The sequence below is a fragment of the Asterias amurensis genome, chromosome 16, assembly GCF_032118995.1.
Source record: "Asterias amurensis chromosome 16, ASM3211899v1".
In the NCBI taxonomy this organism is placed as follows: Eukaryota; Metazoa; Echinodermata; class Asteroidea; order Forcipulatida; family Asteriidae; genus Asterias; species Asterias amurensis.
In genome coordinates, this window is record NC_092663.1 from 3,254,390 (window position 1) to 3,279,187 (window position 24,798).

General features: G+C 38.5%; 1 protein-coding gene across 2 annotated transcripts in view; it reads left to right on the forward strand.

Annotated features, from left to right (window-relative positions):
- The window catches only part of LOC139949297 (adenylate cyclase type 6-like), a 149,898-nt gene that overhangs the window by 119,319 nt on the left and 5,781 nt on the right, over positions 1-24,798 (forward strand). Inside the window, exons 10-20 of one of the 2 annotated variants that reach the window (XM_071947711.1) lie at positions 137-232; positions 11,049-11,208; positions 13,902-13,999; positions 14,899-14,983; positions 17,111-17,227; positions 18,926-19,093; positions 19,837-20,012; positions 20,717-20,849; positions 21,681-21,944; positions 22,960-23,164; positions 23,923-24,047. In XM_071947711.1, the coding sequence (XP_071803812.1) occupies positions 137-232; positions 11,049-11,208; positions 13,902-13,999; positions 14,899-14,983; positions 17,111-17,227; positions 18,926-19,093; positions 19,837-20,012; positions 20,717-20,849; positions 21,681-21,944; positions 22,960-23,164; positions 23,923-24,047 (1,627 nt within the window). The remainder of the gene's footprint in view (positions 1-136; positions 233-11,048; positions 11,209-13,901; positions 14,000-14,898; positions 14,984-17,110; positions 17,228-18,925; positions 19,094-19,836; positions 20,013-20,716; positions 20,850-21,680; positions 21,945-22,959; positions 23,165-23,922; positions 24,048-24,798) is intronic. The other variant, XM_071947712.1, reaches the window with a different exon arrangement.

A 24,798-nucleotide genomic window follows, 5' to 3' on the forward strand; every position in this document is an offset into this window, starting at 1 on the left:
TTTGTGTTCTAAGTACTTTGACTTACTTATGTTACTTATTTCATTTTTTGTTTTGTTTTCTTTCTATTATTTGATTCCTTTGTATGTCCCTATTCTTTTTTTATTTATCTAATTTATTTTCCTACAAATCCAACAGCGCAGGCAACAATAACAGAGAGGATAAGAAACGACAAGAAAGTTTCAGTTTGACCTTTGGGACGAAAGACCCAATTGGGAAAGCCCACACAATCAGGTAAAACACACTCTACATACAAGGCTCCCTGGTCTGAGGTAGGATTCGAACCGCTGTCCACAGAGGTTAAAGGCAGGGCAAGAAACCACCGAGCCAGCAACCTGTTTCTTTCATACTTGTTTGAAGGCACTGGACACTATTGGTTATCACTCAAAATAATTATAAGCATAACCCAGGTCGAAATTCCAGTTGAACCTAGTTAAACTAAGTTTAACTGGAACTAGTTGAAATCAGTTGATAAACTAGTTGATAAACAGTTAAAACCAGTTGGTTTAATATGGAAAATGGACAGAGACCAACTGGTTTATAATTTCAACCTAGTTGAACACAGTTAAACCTAGTCCAAACCAGTTGGAAATATGGAGTTGAACCAGTTGACCCCAGTTAACTAGGTTCAACTAGAATTTTGACCTGGGAAGAACTTACTTGCTAACGAGCACTGGAGAGCCGTTGATAGTATAAAACATTGTGAGAAACAGCTCCCTCTGAAGTAACGTTTTTGAGAAAGAGGTAATTTCTCACTTATAAAATTTGAATTGAATAAGAGACCTCAGCTGTGGTCTCGAATTCAAGGCATCTGAAAGCACACAATTTGTGATCATTTGAGCTCAAATTTTCACAGGTTTGTTAATTTATTCGTTGAGTTGTCCTTGCCTTAAAAGACAGTGGACACTAATGGTTATTGTCAAAGACCAGTCTTCTCACTTGGTGAATCTCAACATATGCATAAAATAACAAACTTGTGAAAATTTGAGCTCAAATGATCACAAATTTGTGAGAGAATAATGGAAGAAGAAAAAAAAAAACAGTTGTTGTGGTTTCGAGATAACTATGGAAGAAAAACACCCTTGTCACACGAAGTTGTGTGCTTTCAGATGCTTGAATTTGACACCACAAATTCTAAAGGTGAGGTCTCAGTCAAATCTGTCGAAAATAACTTCCTTCTCAAAAACTATGTTACTTCAGAGGGAGCCGTTTCTCATACTGTTTTATACTATCAACAGCTTTCCTTTACTCGTTACCAATTAAGGTTTTATGCTGATAATTATTTTGAGTCTTAACCAATAGTGTCTTGTACCTTTAAGCTTCTCAGAAGGGTCATAATGCAGCTCCTCTTAGATTCCACACGCAGTGTTCGCACATTTCAAAATTTCTATCCGTATTGTAAAGGATTGAAAACAAAACACACCATAATGGTCTACGAGCAACATCAACATACAGTGTTTGCACATTGCAAAATGTCTATCCTTATTTTAAAGGATTGAAAACAAACTACATGTTGCAGGAACAACTACCGTAAAGGTGATTTTAATTTTGGGTTGAACAAAGACAAATTTACAAAACCATTAAAGGAACACGTTGCCTTGGATCGGACGAGTTGGTCAAAACAAAAGCGTTTGTAACCGTTTTTTATAAAATGCATATGGTTGGAAAGATGTTTTAAAAGTAGAATACAATAATCCACACAAGTTTGCCTCGAAATTGCGTGGTTTTCCTTCTACTGTGCGAACTAACATGGTCGGCCATTTATGGGGGTCAAAATTTTGACCCCCATAAATGGCCGACGTGTTAGTCGACGAGGTAAAAGGAAAACCACGCAATTTCGAGGCATTTTTGTGTGGATCATTGTATTATACTTTTACAACATCTTTCTACCCATATGTATTTTATAAAAAACGGTTACAAACGCTTTTCAAAGACCAACTCGACCGATCCAAGGCAACGTGTTCCTTTAAGAAACATACGACTTTTGGATTGACTTGCCTGTGCTCCATCAACTGCGGCTAGTCCTTATGTGTGTTCGGTGTTTCTGAATTTTGATTTTGCTGTGACCTGCACCACTCCTCTATAATCAACATAAACAATACTTTGCAACATTTTCATCTCACTCACCTCCTTTTCTTTTCTTCTCATAATTTTTACAAGAAAACAAAACATGAAGTCTGATGATTCCTAGTCATTAATCAATTTCCTTTGGGTACATTTCACTTCTTTCATTGCTTTTTCACTAAAGAAATTTCACATGCCGAGAAGTGTTTTTCTCGCATACAATTTAAAGGGATTGTGTACCTTTGGTAACCACTTTTAAAATATAGGATTTGAGGCATTGCATGGTGAGGTATCAATGTATATTTGGTTTGCGGTAACACCATGTGTCCACTTGCCAGGTTGAGTTTGTTCTTAGAGAACTGTCTTGCTTTATTCTACTACCGCTTAGTAGATGTTTGGGGTTCAGGAGACTGCTCAGTTCTGTCTGGAGACTTCTCAGTTCTGAAAAGAACTGTCCTGCTTTTTAACTATTACCCGGGTGGATAGTATAGAAAATAGGCTGGGACTACTACTTTAGCTTATAGAAATGGCACTTTTAGAATGGCAATAAAAACTTACTTGGTTAGAAGTACAGCAGCTTTCGATAGTATAAAGCTTCGTGAGAATAATTTCTTTTTGAGGTAATTTGGTTATGGAAAAAGATCAGTTTTGTCCCACAAAATTTGAATCTGAGAAAAGTTACTGTGAGATACTTTTTCTCAGATTGTCTTTTCCAATTTGGGATTAATCTTCCTGCGTGGACATAACCGCTCCAGATTTTTGGCAGTATCAAAAAAAAATGCTACCACCTCTTGAAAGGAAACTTTTACAGATTAGTTTTATTGTTTATATCCTTATATAGTATTGAAGCCATTATACACTGTCGGTAAACAGTATTGTCCAAGGCCCACACTTCGTGTATCACAACTTATCTATAAAATAACAAACCTGTGAAATTTTAGGCTCAATCGGTCATCGGAGTCGGGAGAAAATAACGGGAAAACCCACTCTTGTTTCCGCATGTTTCTCGCCGTGTCATGACATGTGTTTAAAAAAAATCTGTAATTCTCGCTATCGAGAATTGATATTGTTTTAATGTTTTCTCAAAAAGTAAAGCATTTCATTGAATAATATTTCAAGAGAAGTCTTTCACCATTACCTTCTGCAAACCCTGTAAATTATTTGTAAATCTGTGAATCTTTTTATTTCTGTACCGAAAGTGTATAATGGCTTTAAAACAACCGAAGTGAACCAAAAACCAAAAGTATACATTTTCTTTTACTATCAGAAATTTTTTTCATTAACTCCTGAAGGACAATCAGTTTCCTCAGTTAAAAGAAAACCAAAAACAAACAAAAAACCTGCCTCGTTACAATGATTGCCCATACTTAAAGAACCCTCAAAACGATTCATTCTCATGATTGAGTGCATGTTCACTCGAACATAAACAACAAACACGTCCGTCATTGGACTTCACCCACTACGGTTCGGCTCAACCAACTTGATGATTTCCAATATTTTCCCCGGGCGGAGGGACTTTGGCATCCTCAAAATCCATGAGCAGATGGTCCAATATTACCCGACGATGATGAATGGCCGTGCCTAACTTGACACCGAGAAGCCAAGCTGTTGCTACTTGCGACGAAACATGCAACACTCTAAAAATTTACACAAATCAGTGCAAAGGTTGAGATCTGTTTAAAGGCACGGGACACCTTTGGTTATTGTCAAAGACCAGTATTCTCACTTGGTGTGTCTCAACATAGGCACGAATAACAAACCTGTGAAAATTTGAACTCAATTGGTCGTCGAAGTTGCTAGAGAATAATGGAAGAAAAAACATCTTTGTGTGCTTTTCGAATTCAGTTCAAATATTTAAGTGAGAAATTACTTCTTTTTCAAAAAAACCATGTTACTTCAGAGGGAGCCTTACTCACCATGTTTTACACTATTAACAGCTCTCCATTGCTTGTTACCAAGTAAGTTTTTATGCTAACAATCATTTTGAGTAATAACCAATAGTGTCCAGTGCCTTTAAACATACCTGCTCAGAGTTAGGCGCAGTGCTGGTTGTCGCATCGTTGGGTAAACCATTACAATTATGAAGACATTGTGAAAGGTCGGGTAGGGAGAGGTGGTTTGGTGAGAGGGTCAATGTGATTTGGTTGTTGGGTTAAGTCAACTTTGCCAGATGGATACAGCTGTTGATGAACACTCGTGCAAAGTGTCTTTTATTAGATACTGATCCACCCTGAAATTGGGAGGAGGGATTCCTGGAGGGAGATGGAACCCATTAGGGATCCCGGAAGGGTGGGGATCCCGGAAGGTGGGGGGGGGGGGGGGTAAAACATTCTGTGAAAGTCATGATGCTCCGCAATTTTTGCTCTTTGGGTCTATCAAGCATCTGTGGTCATAGATGGTCACTGTTGTCCAGTGGTTAGACTACATGATTTGCAATCACAAGCTTGTGGGTTTGAATCCCACAAATACTACTGATTCTGTGAGTGGGGATCTCAGAGGAATTATTACAAATCTGTGAAAATCACGATGCTGTGCAAGTTTTGCTCTTTGGTTTATAAAGCATCTGTGGTCACAGATGGTCACTGTTGTCCAGTGGTTAGACTACATGACTTGCAATCACAAGCTTGTGGGTTTGAATCCCACAAATACTACTGATTCTGTGAGTGGGGGATCTCGGAGGTATGAATCTGCGAAAGTCACGATGCTCTACTGTTTTTTGTTCCTTTGGTTTATAAAGCATCAAGTCCCTGTGGTCACTTATGGTTATCTTCCTAACTTAAGACTAATCTTAGGAGTTAGGACGAGTCCCAACCCTGCACTGTAGCATGCAGACCTTAAGATTAATCCTAAGTTAGGAAGAGTTACTCGTCCTAAATCGAGATAAGACGAGTCCTATCTCTTTGTGAAATCGACGGCAGTGGCTTTAGGTACATCACTTGTACCCAAAATTGAGCTTATTAATTTAAAAAAAAAACTGACATTACAAATCTTTTTCTTCTTCCAAGAGTTTGAAATGTAACTGTGTATATCCCAAAAGGTGTGAAATAATAACACTTGTTCGGCCTTTTCGATAACTAACTAATGACCTTTCCTTCCTCTTTATATACTAATGAATGATTTTCTCCCATTTCATTCACTAATTAATAACTTTTTCTCCCTCTTCTAAAGACAGATCTTTGTGCTTCCAACATCTTGTGGTCAAACCAACCCCTTACCTTTACCCCTCTCCCTTGTCCCTTTTCTGCGCTGTTCATTCTCTGTTTTGTCTGTGTGCTTTCAGCAGTTCAACCTCTCTCTCTCTTTTCATTGTGTTCCAATCAACTGCTTCTGTTACACATACATGTACCACTTCATGTGTGTTGTGTTGTGATTCAGCCATTGAGAAAGACTCTGTTAGGGTCAAAAGATAATCCATTAAAGGAACACGTTGCCTTGGATCGGACGAGTTAGTCTTTGAAAAGCATTTGAAACGTTTGTTTTAAAATGCATATGGGTAGAAAGATATTTTAAAAGTAGAATATAATGATTCACACAAGTATTACTCGAAATTGCACGGTTTTCCTTTTACGTCGCGAACTAACACAGTGGGCCTTTTTATGGAGTCAAAAGTTTAACTCCAAACAAATTGGCAGACCGTGTTTCTTCGCGACGTAAAAGGAAACCGTGCAATTTCGAGGCGTGTGTGTGGATCGTTATATCTTACTTTTAAAATATCTATCTAACCATTTGCATTTCATGACAATCGGCTTCAAACGCTTTTCAAAGACCAACTCGACAGATCCAAGGCAATGTGTTCCTTTTACTATCTTTTGCAATTATACCATTGGTCATGTTGGTCCTTTTGGTTAATGAGCAGTGTACAACAGCTAATTCAATTTTCTCATCTGGGCCCGATATCATAAAGCCTGTAAGCACAAAAACTCGCTAAACACAGAATAGTATTGCTTAGCAGGAACAAGTTACCAGCCCCAATTACATCTACTTTGCATTGTTATGGCTGGTACCCCGATTCAATTTTTTGCTTAGCAAAGAAATTTGTCAACCAGTATTTTTCCGCTTTTTGAAATTTTGCCAAGTTTGAGTGTGTACTTTTAGCGTATCTGTTTGAGCACAAACATTAACCCTTTCTCTATCGCTAGAGTGATTTTGCTAGGATCCTTCCTCACAAAATCTAACACCATATGGTAAGAACTCAACTCCCAGACTGTCGGATTGTGATTAAAGTGGCATGCATGATCCTATTCCTTGAGCTATGAGGTTCGTTCTGTCATGGTCTCCATGAACAAACAAACCTCATAGTTCTATGAGTAGCATCAAACTAGCTTTGTTAAAAGCACTGGACACTATTTGTAATTACTCATAATGATTGTTAGCTTATAAACTTACTTGGTAACGAGCAATGGAGAGCTGTTGGTAGTATAAAACATTTTGAGAAAAATGCTCCCTCTTAAGTAACGTAGTTCTGGAGATAGAGGTAATTTCAGCTAAAATAATTCAGCTGAAGCCTTTTATTATGCATCTGAAAGCACACAAAGTAATGCAACAAGGGTGTTTTTTTCTTTCATTATTCTCTTGCAATTCATGACAAATTGCGCCTAAATTTTCACAGGTTTGATATTTTATGCATGTGTTGGGATACACCAAGTGAGTAAGTTTATATGCTAACAATTATTTTAAGTCATTACCAATAGTGTCCGGTGCCTTTAAATTGGTAAAAGTTTTTTCTCCCATTTTCAGCCATATCCCTAGAGTACCTTTGTCAGAGAGTGCGGTCCAATTAAAGATTCTTCTCGCATCGTGCTCTCGGTATCTTACTGTTATACACAACTAAATGATGTATAAACCCAACGATTTTCTATCAGAATAACGAGGACTCGTGGAACTAGTTGATTGGGATTTCTTGATTGGAGCCCTTTTTTTAAGGCATCTTCGTGATCGTTAATTTATTGCTTTGAGGGGAATTAGACTGTTCCGATGCCTCAAATTGTTTTGATAAAAACAAACAGTCGTATCAGATGCCGTGTTTTTATTGAAATCGTCCTAAACAGTATATAATGAAGTATCAATCATGACTTGAGTTTATTTTCCTCGTTTTTTTTTCTCTCTCTCGCGTCCGCTTTGATAGCTCCTGCCAAATTTCTATCCAGCGCAAGAAGGCAAATACCGCACTTCCGTTCCGTCGTGACGCTCTGCCTGAGGCCGGACCTTTGGTTGGGGGCAGTTTGTCCCACGGAAATGTGAAATGCCAAGACCCTCTATAGGAGATTGGAGCAAACAGTGTTTTTTTTACACAGCTGTATTGACGGCGGCTCATATTGTCTCGCCATCACTGTTCAAGTTTTCATTGCAGTTCTACTTAAAGGGGTTTTGGTCAATTGTACGACACAAAACACAAATGTCCAGGGGTTTACATTAAAGTTGCACGGTTTAAAGATAATGATGGTAGAAAGCTTCCATTTTGTATGACACAAAACACAAACTTCCACAGATTTACATTAAACTTACATGGTTTAAAGATAATGATGGTAGAAAGCTTCCAGTTTGTATGACACAAAACACAAACATCCACAGATTTACATTAAATGTACATGGATTAAAGATAATGATGGTAGAAAGCTCCCTTTAACATATTATTTGCTGAGGTGTTGTTGTTTTGGGGAAATGAGTCAATCAATTTCACATAAATAATTTGGTGTCTCAGTGAGATTAAATTTATTTCAGCATGTACAATCAGGGGTCGAAATTGCCACTAGCCCGCTAGCCCGGGACTACCAGATTTACAGCCGGGCTACTCATTTTTCCAGTTTGATAGCCCGACGGGCTAGTGGAAAAATACTGCAAAAATCATCATCACAAACAATAAAGAACTATGTTATTGGTGTATTGTAAAGTTTGAGCCGTGACGCGAGACATAATGTGTCTTTCGGGCTACCAAAATCTAATCAGGGCTACTAAAAATTATTGGTCACTAGCCCTGCTGACTACCATGGAAATACACTTAATTTCGACCCCTGACAATGGATTTAAGCGACTCTCTTGGAAACGTTGCTCCGTGATTCTCACTTTTTTTATCTCAAAAACTTGACGACTAACGAGGCTGAAATTTCTACATGTTACTTATATTACATACATCTTCATTCACAGTGAGTAGAGATTCATAACACGGCCAAAAACTGGACCCACGATTAAAGTTATCAAATCCCTTTAATAGACCTTATGCATTGACGTCATCCAGCGGCCATCTTAGTGGAAAAACGGTGACAAAACAATCGAAACGCACAGATTTGTATGCGCGGCGCACAGGATTGGCCAATGATCAACCCCCTTTTGACCTCTAGGTGAGGGCGCCCTGCTGAAATGACGTCATGTGCATAAGGTCTATATATATAAACCACAAAAACTCAGGTTTTTCATTTTGAAGTTCCCAAAGACTTCCTTTCCTAAAAAGATTCTTTCTCTGTTACGTCTGCAAAGATTGTCCTTGATGTTGCCCATCAAAATTGATGTTGGCTTTCCCATCAAATAAACTGGGGAGAAAATGGCTTAAATTGCGAGTTGGCCTTCGCTATTAATAGTGACCCAGTTTGTGGCCGATTTTGTTGACATTGGAACAGTTTAACAGTTTAATCTGAGACTACTTTTAGAAATGGCTTCGCTAGAAACAGTCTTGGGACAATTTAGGCCAGCTGCAGTGTTAGCTGTGCAAATAAAACACATTAAACTTAAGATTTAGTGTTCTTACCAGTCCGCTCCTATTTCAGGAGGTAATTGATTAAAAAAATTGTATTCACTAGGCCCATCAAGCCTGTAAGCACAAAAAACTTGCTGAGCACAGAAAAGTGTTGCTTAACAGAAAAAGATTACCAGCCAAAAGTTTACATTGTTGCAACTAGTTTCAAATCCTACCTAGTGCCCACTCATTAAGCAAAGAAATTTACTAAGTAGTTTTTTCTACCTAACAGCTTTATCAGCTTTTTCTTCAATTTTTCAAAACACGATAATAATAATAATAATACAGTACATAATAATAATAATAACATCAAAGTCATATATAGCGCACGTATCTACCAATCAAGGTCCTCAAGGCACTGAGTATATACAAACTTTCAGAAAGATATGTTATTGCAGTGATGGATTCTGAGACCCAATTATTTAGCACCTTATAAGTGTTTACATGGTGCTACGGCGCATACAGCAGCCACAGCCAGGAACACCGGGGCAAACCCTCTTCTCTTTTCAAGCGCACTGGGTTCTTTTACATGCATTACACAACACATGGGACCAACAGCTTAACGCCCCGTCCCATCCGATCACCTTTTGAAATGAAACTTTCATAGGTTAGTTTGGTTGTATACATATTCTTACATAATTACAAACACACTGTAGGATCAAAAACAAACGAACAGTTCCACAAACTGAAGGTGCAATTTACCTTTAAGGAAAAAAGATCAAACTATAATTTGTCATAAATGAGTTTCAGCAAGGTGAAATTCACTCCCAGCGCTGAAGCTGGAAATTGGGTCGTGGGGGGGAAATCTCCTGGCCATTGCGCTCACTCTAAACCCTTAGAGGAGAGAACACTTTCTCATTTAAGAAATTGCTGTATCTACCATAGAATTACTCCCTTGGGTTAAACCAAAAATCTTGATTTGACCAGACTCTTATTCTAACTGACATTTCATATTGAACTGAACTTCTTAAAACCTGCCAGGTTGATGTCTCAGAGATATCTTCAAGCTTCATGCTTAAAGGGAAGGTACAGGTTTTAGTAATTGTCAAGTTTGATGCTTAAAGGGAGGATCGTTTGTTAGTACTCCAAAACTAAATGACCATAAAAAGTTGCTTATAAGAAGCACTGCAGCTCAGAAGAAACTATAAATAAATAGTGAGCTTGCGGGTACAACCATGTGTAAATCTCTTACATGTACCAAGGTCAAGTGTTGGCTCTGAAAAGAGCCGGTTTTGTCTTGACGTTTCGAACAGTGTACTCTGCTCGTCTTCGTTCTCCTGAAGACGAGCAGAGTATACTGTTCGAAACATCGAGACCAAACTGGCTCTTTTCAGAGCCGCAAGTTTACTATTTATTTATAGTTTCTCCTGCTCTGCAGCTGTTGATAACGTGTAACATTTCTTTTTAAGGGATTACCCTTTTTTTTTTTTAAGGATCACTTTTTTTTTTTTGAAGGATTACCTTCCAAGGAATGTGGTTTTAGAGAAAGGAATTCAAAATAGTTTCAGTCTGAGAAAAGATTCATGCATGAAATGTTTCTCAGATTGTGTTTTACAATTCCTAAATCACAATGCAAAGTTTGAACCCTACTATTGACCCGAATTGGGTCAATACATATTTTGTTTCCGGTAACACCAATATGTATATCTACTTGATAGATTATGTTCTTCTAGGCTTTTCTTGTTTTATATTCTGATTCTACTAATGCGGAGTAGATTTTTTCGGAATTCTCAGTTCTGAAAAGAACTGTTCTGCTGCTTATTAACTCCTACCTGGGCGGACTCGATAGATTATGTTCTTCAGAGAACTTGTCTTGTTTTATATTCTACTAACGGGGAGTTTTCGGAATTTATTAGACTTCTCAGTTCTGAAAAGAACTGTCCTGCTGCTTATAAACTACTACCTGGATGGAATATAAGAAATATTTATATCGAATTATTAACAATGGAACGGTTCCAACCACCCAAGGTATTTATGTACTCTCTCTTTAATGCTGGAAACCTTCCATCTTTTTTTTTCCCCCTGCGTAGGCTCGGCCTGTAGCGACTGACTACATGTAGGCTAAGATTTGAACTCAAATTGTGAAAATACGGAAGTTGAGTCCATCGCTCTCGACCGCTCTACCACGACACCTCTACTTTCATTTGTGTCAACATTTATATAGGATCATAACAGTCAAAACTGGTTCAAAAAATCAAAGGTATACTTCGTTCGCCTTTAATGCTGGAATCTTTCCATCTTTGTTTTCTTGCGTAGGCTCGGCCTGAAGGATTCAAAGCAGAACCGAAGTGATCCCGATGATGAGGTGAATGAGTTTCTAGGTCGCGCCATCGACGCTCGTAGCATCGACAGGTTACGGTCCGAGCACGTCAAACGACTCACACTGACATTCCTTAAACCAGAACTGGAAGAGAAGGTATGTTCAATTCTATTCATCAAGGGTGTTTTTTCTTTCATTATTTTCTTGCAGCTTCGATGACCAATTAAGCAAGATTTTTGACAGATTTTTTATTTTATGGATAAGTTGGGAAACACCACGTGAGAATACTGGTCGGTGTCCATTACCCGTAAGTTCAAAATTGTCAGAGAAATTTAAGGACATCGTTTTCTGATGATGATTTTTAATTGAAAAGATTACATTTATTTTAGTTTTGCCTTCTTCGTCAGGTTCCCTACACTTCCACACTAGACAGTAGTACTATAAACTGTCATTTCATATCCAAGGCTCAGACTATAAGTTAATAGCGCTTTGCAAAAAAGTGCTCTTTAAATGCCAGCTTATTTTTATTATATTTAAGGCAAACGAAATATAAATCAAGAAAAGTGAAATAAAATCCTCTTCCCAAGACGGACTGAAAACCAATACTGCCAAAAGATCTTATCATTGGTATCTTAACCATTGATAAATCGCCCCCACAAAAATGATTTCAGGTATTAACTTATGACATTCAGTCCGCTATAAGCCCACCCCCAGCCAGATCCACTCAAGACTGCCGCCAGTCTAGAGGAACGCTAGACTCCACATCGTTCCCTCATCTTAAAATGTCTCCCGAGTAAGAGGTTTTCGCCTCATTGATATTATCATGGGTACATTAATCTGAAAATAGTTTGCAGTGAGAGACAGTTATGTTTGGGCGGATGATGAAAAAAAGAGGCATGAATTTTTGTATTTTTGTATTTTTTTTTTTTTTTGGGGGGGGGGGAGCATTAGCCGGAGTTAGGATTTGCGACACCCGACACCAGCAATCAGCATCTTCAAATATTGAAATAGTTAAAAACAAAAGTGAAATACCAGCCTCAGTATAAATTTGATGTCTTGATGTCATGTCTTGAACATTCTGTAGTAGTTAGTAAGGTTCATGTAAAAGGACAGTTCTTTTTCATGGATACATTAATCTGCATATAGTTTGCAATGAGAGACAGTTTATGTTTGGTCGATGAAAAAAGAAGCCCTGATTTTTTTTTTTTAAGGGGGGAGGGGGGGGGGGCATTAGGAGGAGTAAGGATTTGCGACGCCTGACGCCAAAAATCAGCCTCTTCAAATATTAAGATAGTTAGAAATGCAACTGACATAAATGCAACTGACATACAAACCTTAATATCAACTTGATGTCATGTCTTGAACATTCTGTAGTAGTTATTAAAAAGGACGGTTCTTTTACATGGGTACATTCATCCAAATAGAGACTATAAAGACAAATGATTCAGGGCAAGCTTTTGTATAGTGACCTCAGGATGAGCAAACCCTGGTAGTATTGTCCAAATAATATGTACATATTCGGAATAATACAGTTTAGCTAGGTAGATATAAATACAGTTTTTATGATACTGCAGGGGAGCTCACTAAAAGCGTGAGTCTCAGGTACGCTCATTGAGCCCAAACCAAACACCCATTCAAATTTAAGCAGTTTACTTGTAATCAAGCTAGTTATTATACCATACGTTATTAAAGGAACACGTTGCCTTGGATCGGTCGAGTTGGTCTTTGAAAAGCGTTTGTAACCGTTTTTTATAAAATGCATATGGGTAGAAAGATGTTGTAAAAGTAGAATACAATGATCCACACAAACATGCCTCGAAATAGCGTGGTTTTCCTTTTACTTCGTCGACTAACACGTCGGCCATTTATGGGGGTCAAAATTTTGACTCCCATAAATGGCCGGCCATGTTAGTTCGCACAGTAGAAGGAAAACCACGCAATTTCGAGGCAAACTTGTGTGGATCATTGTATTCTACTTTTAAAACATCTTTCCAACCATATGCATTTTATAAAAAACGGTTACAAACGCTTTTCAAAGACCAACTCGTCCGATCCAAGGCAACGTGTTCCTTTAACAGATGGCTGATTACATCTCTCTGATTCTTGTACGAAATCGCCCTGATTGCAAGATGCAAATAATAGCAGTTCTGATATGATAGATATAAATTTGCATCGGGGATAAAGAACATTAATGTTGGTTTTACCCATAGTATACACCGAAGTGTGTTAGCACTGTATATATACTCAGTATTTTCCCAAGCTCTGTGGCAAAAAACACAGACATAGTACAGTACTTGGATAATATATAGTTAAAAGCAGAAGAGACCAGGGCCCAATTTCATAGAGCTGGAGCAAAAATTTTGTTGCTTAGTAAAATCAGATTACCGGCCAAGACTCCACTCAATTGTAATGCTAAGTAAACAACAGCTTAATACTAGTCATAAGCAATGTATATGGCATGACATTTTTATAATAATAATAATAATAATAATACAAGGTATTTATAAAGCGCTCTAACTAACAGGGGAAAGTACCACAGCGCTGTACACACAAAATAAACAAAGAGCAAAGAATAAATAAAAGCTAGCAAATCAGGTGAACAGGTGGGTTTTGAGAGATTTCAGTAACATGTGTAAAACAAGCGAGCTATTTTCATGCTTAAGCAAATTTTTTGCTTAAAGCAGCTCTATGAAATTGGCCCCTGGTGATGGTGGAGACTCCAGGAGTGCGCCCCCATTACAATTTTGAGGATGAGACGGCCACTGACACAAGTCTTTGCCGAATGATGATGATGATGATGATATGGGATATGCAAATAAAGAACTTTTAATTAATTTTTTTCTTGACAGTACTCTAAAGTTCGGGACCATATGTTCAGTTCCTACATGGTGTGTGCATTCCTCGTCCTTATCATCATCTGCATAGTACAGCTCGTCATTTTCCCAAAGTGAGTAGAAACAAATTGATTGATCTGATCTGATTACAGGCTGGCACAGTGCATTCATCATTCAAAACAACAGTGGGTGATATTGAGTGGTCAGACAGTAGGAGGGTTGACTGTGTACAGTTCGTGCATTCACCAAATTATATCATACTGATTTTATTATTCAAACTCACAGTAAGTTTGTTGGTATTTGCATTGGTTTATTTACATTTCATTTGTGATCACTGACCAAATTGTTTCAATTTTATAATGGTATAAAAATATTTAATTTTGAAAATGGAAATATTCCAAGAATACCCTAAAGTTTTACCCGTTTACCCCTATTTGTGACGTGTCATGGCCGAGCGGTTAAGAGCACCGGATTCAAGCTCTGGTGTTTGATCAGTAGAGTGTGGGTTCGAATCCCGGTCGTGACACTTGCTACATAAAATTGGGGAGGTAGTGCTTTCTGCTCTACCGGCCAGGTTTCGGACTGATGATACCCAAGCCTACATTCGTATGGACTTTAAAAGGGGTAGACCTGTTTCAGCCCTAGAAGTAGATGGCCTCTGGAAAAAAAAAACAATTGTAGCCCACACCTTGAAGTGGCCTTCAGGCCTTGTGTGTTTGGCGACTTGCAAAATAACAAGTTAGATTTTAAAAACTCCAGGGCAAGGGTGGCTATGCACTGGGCATGCCTTTTTGCTGGGGTAGATCAGGGGAAAAAGCAATCCAAGATTGAAAGGGCCAGCGGTTCTCCTGTGGAGCATCGGTAGGGTAGTGTGAGAAGGGCTTATACCATGCAGCAAAAGTTTCCTCTACACCAACCTGAAGATATTGTGTTCGACAAATAATTAGTATTTCTCGCATCTTCCAATAACACAATTCCAAATAATTGCCCTCTGATTTTGTTTTTTTTACAGGACCTTGGTGATGCTGGCAGTGTTCCTTAGCACAATTGTTTTCATGGCGTTCACATTATTCATTGTTCTGGCTGAGAAATGTTTTGTAAGTACTGTTTTGCGCATGGCCAGTCATTTTGGGAGTTAAGATGTTAAAGGAACACGTTGCCTTGGATCGGGTGAGTTGGTCTTTGAAAAGCGTTTGTAACCGTTTTTTATAAAATGCATATGGAAAAAAAGATGTTGTAAAAGTAGAATACAATGATCCACACAAACATGCCTCGAAATTGCGTGGTTTTCCTTTTACCTCGTCGACTAACACGTCGGCCATTTATGGGGGTCAAAATTTTGACTCCCATAAATGGCCGACCATGTTAGTTCGCACAGTAGAAGGAAAACCACGCAATTTCGAGGCAAACTTGTGTGGATCATTGTTTCCTACTTTTAAAACATCTTTCCAACCATATGCATTTTATAAAAAACAGTTACAAACGCTTTTGTTTTGACCAACTCGTCCGATCCAAGGCAACGTGTTCCTTTAACATGTGGACCTACATGTAACCACTACCAAGTACTCACACAAGAAATCTGATTCCCAAAATGGCACAAACAAGATTTGTGTGTGGTGTCATTCGGGCTCTGCTTACCGCCAAAGTCTGTTCTTGCGATCACCACTCTTCGCTTACTGGGCTAGCGCCAAATTTCTACGCTAGCTGTGTAGGCAAAGAATGCCTAGTATAACATAGAGTACAAATGTGCACAAGCAGAAATTCCCAACTAACTTTTGAAATGTGTATGCATATTCTCTGCTCATGTTAGCATCGATTATTCGCTTATGGTAAGCACAACCGTGAAATTGGGCCCTTGTGAACTGGGTCAATAGGCCAAAACTATGCGTCGTTTGAAAGCTCTTCTTATTTATTTGATTAAGCACCACAAAAAAATCCAGTTTGAAGTTTTGAGTGCCTGGTTGTAACATTGAGTGTCAGAAGTGATATGTAATGCATACCTTAGACTCTTGGCTAGAATCGTTTGACGCATATTGAGGTCGTACTTTCTAGGCTGACGACAGAATGCATTAGTCCCAGAACTGAGAAGTCCCACGAATTCAGAAAATCTACTCCACATTAGACGAGAAGTCTCCCGAATTCCAAAAAATCTGCAGTAGAAGAAAAATCTACTTAGTGGTAGTAGAATATATAGCAAGACAAGTTCTCAAAAGAACATAATCTACCTGGCAAGTAGATTACACATGGTGTTCTGCAAACCGAATAGACATTAAAGGAACATGTTGCCTTGGATCGGTCGAGTTGGTCTTTGAAAAGCGTTTGTGACCGTTTGTCATAAAATGCATATGGGTAAAAAGATGTTGTAAAAGTAGAATACAATGATCCACACAAACATGCTTCGAAATTGTACCGTTTTCCTTTTACCTTGTCGACAAACACGGTCGGCCATTTATGGGAGTCAAATTTTTGACTCCCATAAATGGCCGACCGTGTTAGTTCGCGACGTAAAAGGAAAACCGTGCAATTTCGAGGCAAATATGTGTGGATCATTGTATTCTACTTTCAAAACATCTTTCTAACCATATGCATTTCATGACAATTGGTTACAAACGCTTTTTAGAGACCAAATCGTCTGATCCAAGGCAACTTGTTCTTTTAACCAAGAGAGGTTTGCAGTGACACGTTGTGAATATCTTTTTAAAGGCAGTGGACGCCATTGGTAATTACTCAAAATATTTATTAGCATAAAACCTTTCTTTGTGACAAGTAATGGGGAGAGGTTGATGGTATACATGTACAACATTGTGAGAAACAGCTCCCTCTGAAGTGGAGTAGTTTTCGAGAAAGAAGTAATCTTCCACGAATTTGAGGTCAATTTCGAAATCAAGCATCTGAAAGCACACAACTTCGTGTGACAAGGTTGCCTTTTCTTTCATCATTATCTCACAAGTTCGATGACCAATTGAGCTCAAATTTTCACAAGTTTGTTATTTTATGCATATGCTGAGATACACCGAGTGAGAAGACTGGTCTTTGACAATTACCAATAGTGTCCACTGCCTCTAACAGTCGTTAACCACCGGTTCTTTGTAGATATAAACCTCTCTTAGTTTCACCATGCAGAGTTTCAAATCCTACAAACTACATGTACAAGTTTATATGGATACTTCACCATGAAATGCCTCAAACCCCATTATAATGTATGTCTCGTTGATTTGATTTAGTGTGTGCCGGATCGTTTCGCTTGGATATCCCACGGGATTCTGGAGAGTCGAAGCTTAAGTTCCGTCATCGCCGTCGGTACGGTCATCATTATATTCGTAGCATCATTCACATCAATGGTAAGTTAATGCTATCATGTCGATAGACGTTACTGCCCCTGCCGTAGATTTCACAAAACTCTTGTCCTAACTAAGGATTAATCTTGGGATTTCGGATGAATTAAATTCCGTATCCAAAGGCGTTGGAACACATTAAACCCATCCTAAGTTAGAAAGAGTTACTCGTCCTAATTAGAGATAGGATTAATCCTAGCTTTTCATGAAATCAGCTGCTGCATACATCTTAATGGGTCTATGTACTTTTTGTAGGACAAAAAACACAATGTCCACAGATTTACATTTTAAAAACTTTCACAGTTTGAAGATAATAAAAGTTGAAAGCTTCCCTGAAAATATTACTTGCTGAGTTGCTGTAGTTTTTAAGAAATGAGTAAAACAATGTCATGAACATAGTCTCATGAGACCAAAATTATTTTAAGCATTTACAAACATATTTTCATGACATTGTTTTACTCATTTCTCAAAAACTACAGCACCTCAGTAAGTAATATTTGAAGGGAAGTTTTTCACTAACATGATCTTCAAACCCTGTAAGTTTAATGTAAGTCTATGGACATTTTCAAAAAGTACCAAAATCGTTTAATGTAAATCTGTGGACATCGTGTTTTGTCCTACAAAAAGTACCACAATCCTTTGACTAGCAGGGCCTTTTCCAACATAACAAAAAGACTCAGGAATTCTCTTCCTGAAGTCGCAAGACAAATGCACAACACCACCTTCTTCTAGCAAAAACTTAAAACATACTTGTTCATGATTGCTTTCCCAACATTTTGACAATACTTTAAAGTCACCTGGAAGTGGTATTTTTTCAAAATAAAGCTTTTGTCACTAATATATGTGTTTTGATGAGTTGAATGTGAATAAACAGTTAACTAAGGTTTTAACAAATCAGTTCTTATGTTATTTACAAATTTAAGAGTAGACCCCGACCCGAGAGGGCGCTGTTCGTGACGTCAATCGAGGCAGACTTTGCCTGTAATGCGTAGAGTAAACACAATTGCAAAGTACATGTACGGACCAAGTCGTGAGTTTGTACGTTTCAAAACAAAAAAAATTTGTTTTTTTCCGGCAATGCCGACCAGGTGTATTGCTGCTGAATGCAGAAAAACACTTTTTGAAATGTACCAACTCACGACTTGGACGTACATGTACTTTGCACGTGTGTTTACTATACGCATTGCAGGCAAAGTCTGCCTTGAATGACGTCACAAAAGGGGTAGGCTGAGTCAGCCCCCCAAACAACTTTATATATTTTTCAAACATATAAATCGTGACAAACAATTACTAAAAAAATTGTTTTATTGTTCGTAAGCATACACTCTTATGTTTGAAAGAAACAAAAATCTATTTCCAGGTGACTTTAATTTTACTTGTACGAGACTGAAATGGTTCACAGGAAGAAGCGCCTTACAAATGCTGTCTTATTTTTAGTAGTAGTATGAGCGGTATCTGTTTTGTTTTAATGGAATTTCTGTAAACTCTCCATGAAATCATGTTCATCATCAATGAGGTGGTTTTTATTTCTTTTGGCGGACTACCTTTCTTCTGGCAAGCATGATTTTCTTGTGCTGAGCTACTTTCTGAGCTTAAGCAGTTATATGAGATTGGGGACATTAAGAGATGAACTGGGCTTAAGGAACAATTGTATCAATCCTACGTTTTTTTTTAAACCGATATTTATATTTTATCTTGATGTAGGTCGCATACGACACAACAAGCCTACGTTCCTGCCTAGCTACCATGTATAACATCAATGAGTCGGCAGTTGGAATTGACCAAGTCAATGATAGTGGTCTGGTTTTAGGGGATGAAGAGCCTACCAGTAATGACTGCCAGGAGGACAGGCCTGCCTGCCACTTTCCTCAGGTCAGGAAACTAATAATAATAACACTAATTATTAGTTCTTATTGACCCAATTAGGTCAGGAAACTAATAATAATAACACTAATTATCAGTTCTTATTGAACCAATTTACCCGACATCATCATCAGAATAATCTTGGATGCGCCATTTTGGTGGTCAATGTCACTGTGCATTATTCAGTGAAGTGCGCATTTTAGGCAGTGCGCATTTTAGGCGACGTCGCGTTTACACCTAAACCTATATTGACCACCAAAATGGTGACCATGGCACAGCACTTTATCACCCTCGCTCATTTCCAGCTTTTCCAAGGCTCAGCACCATGACACACTATGGAGATCATGCTTTTTCAGTTAGCTCCAAACCTTTGGAACAAGCTACCCACAAGCAGCACCTTCGTTTGATATTTTAGTCAGAAATTACCTCTTTCTCAAAAACTACATTACGTAGGGAGCCGCTTCTCACAATATTTAATACTATCAACGGCTCTACATTGCTCGTTACCAAGGAAGTTTTTATGCTAACAATTATTTTGAGCGACTACCAATAGTGTCCAGTGCCTTTAAACATTACGTTACGTATAAATGCACCACGACCGTTTTACGAGAAAGGTTGTTCCAGATTATTTTTCGAGGGCACTGGAGTGCCTTTAAAAATAAACCGTTAAATTCTATTGCTCAGTGATGCCAGACCAATCCCTGATTTGTTAATCACTGAAGAACACATATAGTCTGTTATTTTCTCCTCAGTATTTTACGTTCTGCGTGATGCTAGTCATGATAAGTTGTGCTGTATTCCAGCAACTAGGCAGCATGACCAAGCTGTGTCTACTTTTTCTTATCGGAGGTATCTTCACTGCTATCATCGAGACCTTCGAAGTGGAGCTCTTCAACAATAGTGACTTACTGCACGAAGCTCATGTTGGGTAAGAACAAAAATATCACTAGTCAAGTTCCAGGGTTCATCTTAAGATTCTTAAGATGAGTTGAAGATTCTTAAGATGAGTTGAAGATTCTTAAGATGAGTTGAAGATTCTTAAGATGAGTTGAAGATTCTTAAGGTGAGTTGACGATTCTTAAGATGAGTAGAAGATTCTTAAGATGAGTTGATGATTCTTAAGATGAGTTGAAGATTCTTAGGATGATTTGACGATTCTTAAGATGAGTTGAAGATTCTTAAGACGAGTTGTCAGTAATTACTATCGTGACATCACACTTTGTTTAGCAATTTTAATTGCTACAAATGTAGATCTATTCAAAGTTAAGATCAATCTGAACCCTTTGTAGGTGCAAAAATTGAGTGGACTGATGCTTTGACCCTGGCATATTCTTTCTTGAATGCTGTTCCTTTGTAGGTGGGAAGTGGGAATGGGTCTAGAACTGCAAGACTAGGGCTCAATTCCAGAAAGCTGGCTAGCAGAAAATACTGCTTAACAAATTTATTTGCTTAGCTGGGGGCGCCAGTCTAAACATTGTTAACTTAATTGAATGTTTTCAGGTAACCTATTTTTGTAAGGCATTATTTTCCTGTGCTTTAAAATTACAGGCTGCAGGAAATCGGGCCCAGGTGCAGACCAGTATATTGACGACCAATTTGCAACATTATATAAATGATTTTTTTTTGTTACAGGTTGGAACAGCCCTATTATATCTCCATGAAGATCACTGGTCCGGTGTTGATCCTGGTTTACATCTTTGCTCTGTGGAGTCATGGCATACAAGTAGAGTCCACGGCCAGACTTGACTTCTTATGGAAACTTCAGGTATTGACGCATTTATTTTTATCTGCCATTCTTTCATAAATTTCTGCAAATTTTACAAGTTTTTTTTATTTTGTATTATAAACAAAAGTAGTCAATTTGTTACTGTGGCCACCTACTTGTTCACTTGGTGACCTACCCTGTGGAGGAAAAAACCTGTCAACTTTACAAGATAATTTTGGGTCGAGCAAAGAAAATGAACCTTGCACCTTATGATAACATGCTTGGGCCCTACCAACTTAGCCATCAAACCCTGGTGTAAGCAGTTTCCTTATTTCTGCAATATCTCCTGTTCACCATACTTTGTAGTGCCAAGAACAAGTCACATCACTTTTGCTGACAGAGCCTTCTTGGTATGAGGACCCAAGCTCTGGAATAAACTTCCCAATCACATCAGGGACACAACGTCCTTCAACACATTCAAGACACTTCTCACAGCCCACTTGTTTCAGAAGGCCTGCATGTACCATCAATGACTTTTTTTATTTTTTCTGTGCCTCAGGGCCTTTGAGCAAACCTTTGATTTAAGTGCTATACAAATTATTTATTTATGATTGATTGATATCTTTGCTCAGGTGACATTAAGAAGCCATACAACCATTAGCTGCCATGTAGCCAGGGATCACACTCAGGCTAAATGACCAGGGTGGGATTATATGTAGAAACTTCAAAACCATAATAAGTTAACATTGGAAATATTTGACTTTTTTAAATTGTGAGTAGCTGCGTTTATTAGATCACCAGGTTCAGTCCTTCTTATAACCCCCCCCCCCCCCATCATCCTCATTAGCCAGAAGGCCACTCTTTTAATTTCAAAACTCCTTTGTTCCCTAGGCAACGGAAGAGAAAGATGAGATGGCCAACCTCCAGGCTTACAACAAACGTCTCCTCAACAACATCCTCCCGTCCTTCGTTGCCGAGCATTTCCTCAAGAACAACACTAAGGACATGGATCTGTACTATCGGGCCAACGATTTTGTCGCTGTGATGTTCGCCAGCATAACGAATTTCTCTGATTTTTACGTCGAGCTGGAAGCAAACAACGAGGGGGTTGAATGCCTCCGACTCCTTAACGAGATTCTTCATGATTTTGATGAGGTAGGGAATTCGAATTTATCGTCCCAAGAAAGAGTCAATATGAACAAAAAAAGAGATCAGTAACTTTTTTGCAACCTCAATATAGAAATGGTTTGATTTATATTTTCTTCAAAACTTCAATACAAAATATTTCACCCCCTAATAAAGTTTTTAGAGTGAGCTGATGTTCAAGGATTTTGGTACTTTTGGTTTTACAAAACACAATGTCCACAGATTTACATTAAACGTACACCATTTGAAGATAATGATAGTAGCCTAGAAAGCTTGCCTTAAAATATTTCTAGCTGAGGTGCTGTAGTTTTTGAGACATGAGTAAAACAATGTCATGAAAATACGTTTTACATGCTTAAATAATGTTCGTCTTTAGAGACCAAAATTATTTTTGTGACTTATTTTACTCGTTTCTCAAAAACTAGAGCACCGCAGCAAATAATATTTTAAGGGAAGCTTTCTACCATCAGCTTAATGGATTTGTCTATAATGTCATTGAGCAATAATAATAGGAATAATAATAACATTAAGACTTTTAATGTGCACATATCCACCTTGCTGTTCAAGGCGCAGGAGCAAGGCATTTTATCAACCAAAAGAATTTGTGAAATTGTTTTAATCATTTCCCCAAAACTACAGCACCTCTATCTGCAAGTAACATTTTAAGGGAAGCTTTCTACCTTCATTATATTTCAACCCTGTTAATTTCACTAGACAGTGTCATGGCCGAGCGGTTAAGAGCACCGGATTCAAGCACTGGTGTTTGATCAGCAGGGTGTGGGTTCGGATCCCGGTCGTGACACTTGCTACATAAAATTGGGGAGGTAGTGCTTTCTGCTCTACCGGTCAGGCTTCGAATTGATGATACCCAAGCCTACATTCGTATGGAATGTGAAAGGGGCAACCCTGTTTCAGCCCTAGGAGTAGGTGGCACGGCCTCTGGAAAAAAATCTTTTTTAAGTGGACGTTTGTGCTTTGTGTCGTACAAAAAGTACCCTAACCTTTTTAATTCTACCTCCTCCAGATTATTGGCGACCCAAAGTTTTCCCAAATTGAGAAAATAAAGACGATAGGAAGCACCTACATGGCAGCATCAGGGCTTACAGATGAGACATTTGATCGGGAGAACAACGGGCACGTTGTTGCGCTGGCCGACCTGGCTTTCCATCTACTGGCCCAGCTACGATACGTCAATGAACATTCATTCAATAGCTTCAAGATGAGAGTCGGTAAGTGTTCATTTGCATTTCTTTTCATCAAGACATTTATTTCAATTCCAACAGAGAATCAAAATAACAATAGAAAAGAATAATCATAATAATATCAAAGTCTTATACAGCGCACATATCTACCAAACATGGTACTCAAGGGGCTGAGTATATACAAACTTTCAGAAAGATAGGTCATTGCAGTGATGCATTCTTAGACCCAAATATTTAACACCTCATAAGGGTTTACAATGTGCTACAGTGCATAGAGCTGCCACAGCCAGGAGCACAGGGGCGAACCCCTTCTCTTTTCGATAAGTGCACTGGGTTCTTTATGCGTTACACAACACATGGGACCAACGACTTTACTTCCCATCTGAAGGACGAAGCAATGGTTAAGTGTCTTGCTTAAGGACACAAGTGTCATGGCTGGGGATTCGAACCCACACTCTGCTGATCAGATACAACAGAGTTTGAGGAGAACAGTAAGATGAGAATTGGAAATGGGGGCATAACCAGAAAAGCTGAAGCTTGTGGTAGGCACGGCCAGACAAACATAAACAGGTTTGGAAGACAAAGTTTCAAATCCTATTCATGTACATGGTGCTACTGCAAACACTATTAGATTGTATCTCCACCAATGTTTCTGCTCGTCGTACAAAATGGCCCTTATTGCAAGATGCAAAAGTTGACAGCTCTAAAACACATGCAAAATTTGCATGGTATCTTTGAACTTTTTCATTAAGCTTCCTTTTTTTTGCATCTGCTTTTTCTTTTAGGTCTGAATGTTGGACCTGTTGTGTCAGGCGTTATTGGAGCACGCAAACCTCAGTACGACATCTGGGGGAACACGGTCAATGTTTCCAGTCGTATGGACAGCACTGGAGTCCCAGATAAAATACAGGTAAGTTTTACTGAGCAAACTGCAATTTTGCCATTTGTATCAAAACTTGGTTGTTATTGTGGGACAAGGTCTTGGACGCTTTTTTAAAACCAGCATGGTCGTGGCAGTGCAATGAAGGATTGAGCTGTTCTGGCGAAGTCCTTTAAATTGCACAGCCACGACCCTGCCAGGTTTTAACCGACCATCCAAGGCTGAGTCACCACTCTCTTGTTCCCATTCACAAATGCCCTTATTGTTTTTAATAAGTTTTAAAGCATAATTCTGTAAGATTGCAATTATTGCCACGTCCTCTGGCTGCATCCTGCAAAGGGTCGTAATGTATGCATCGTGGGCGACTGTGCTTTGGGACAATTTCACTGGCATTCGTTTGTTTAAGGACGTCATAGCCATTGATTACTCCAATGAACTAGATAACGAAGTAATAGATGAGCTTGCACTGCTCTCTTTTAAAAGTCATACTACTGAACCAGCCAGACCTCAGGTTTAGAACTTGAGGTCTCGAAATCAACCATATAAACGCACACAACTTCGTGTGACAAGGGTGTTTTTTCTTTCATTATTATCTCGCAAGTTCGACGACCGATTGAGCTCAAATTTTCACAGGTTTGTTATTTTATGGATATGTTGAGATACACCAACTGTGAAGGCTAGTCTTTGACAATTACCAATAGTGTCCACTGCCTTTAAGCTTTGTTTTACTGTTGGTCTGTTTGTGTCTGCCTGGTAGATAACTGCCTGGGTATGAGTGGTT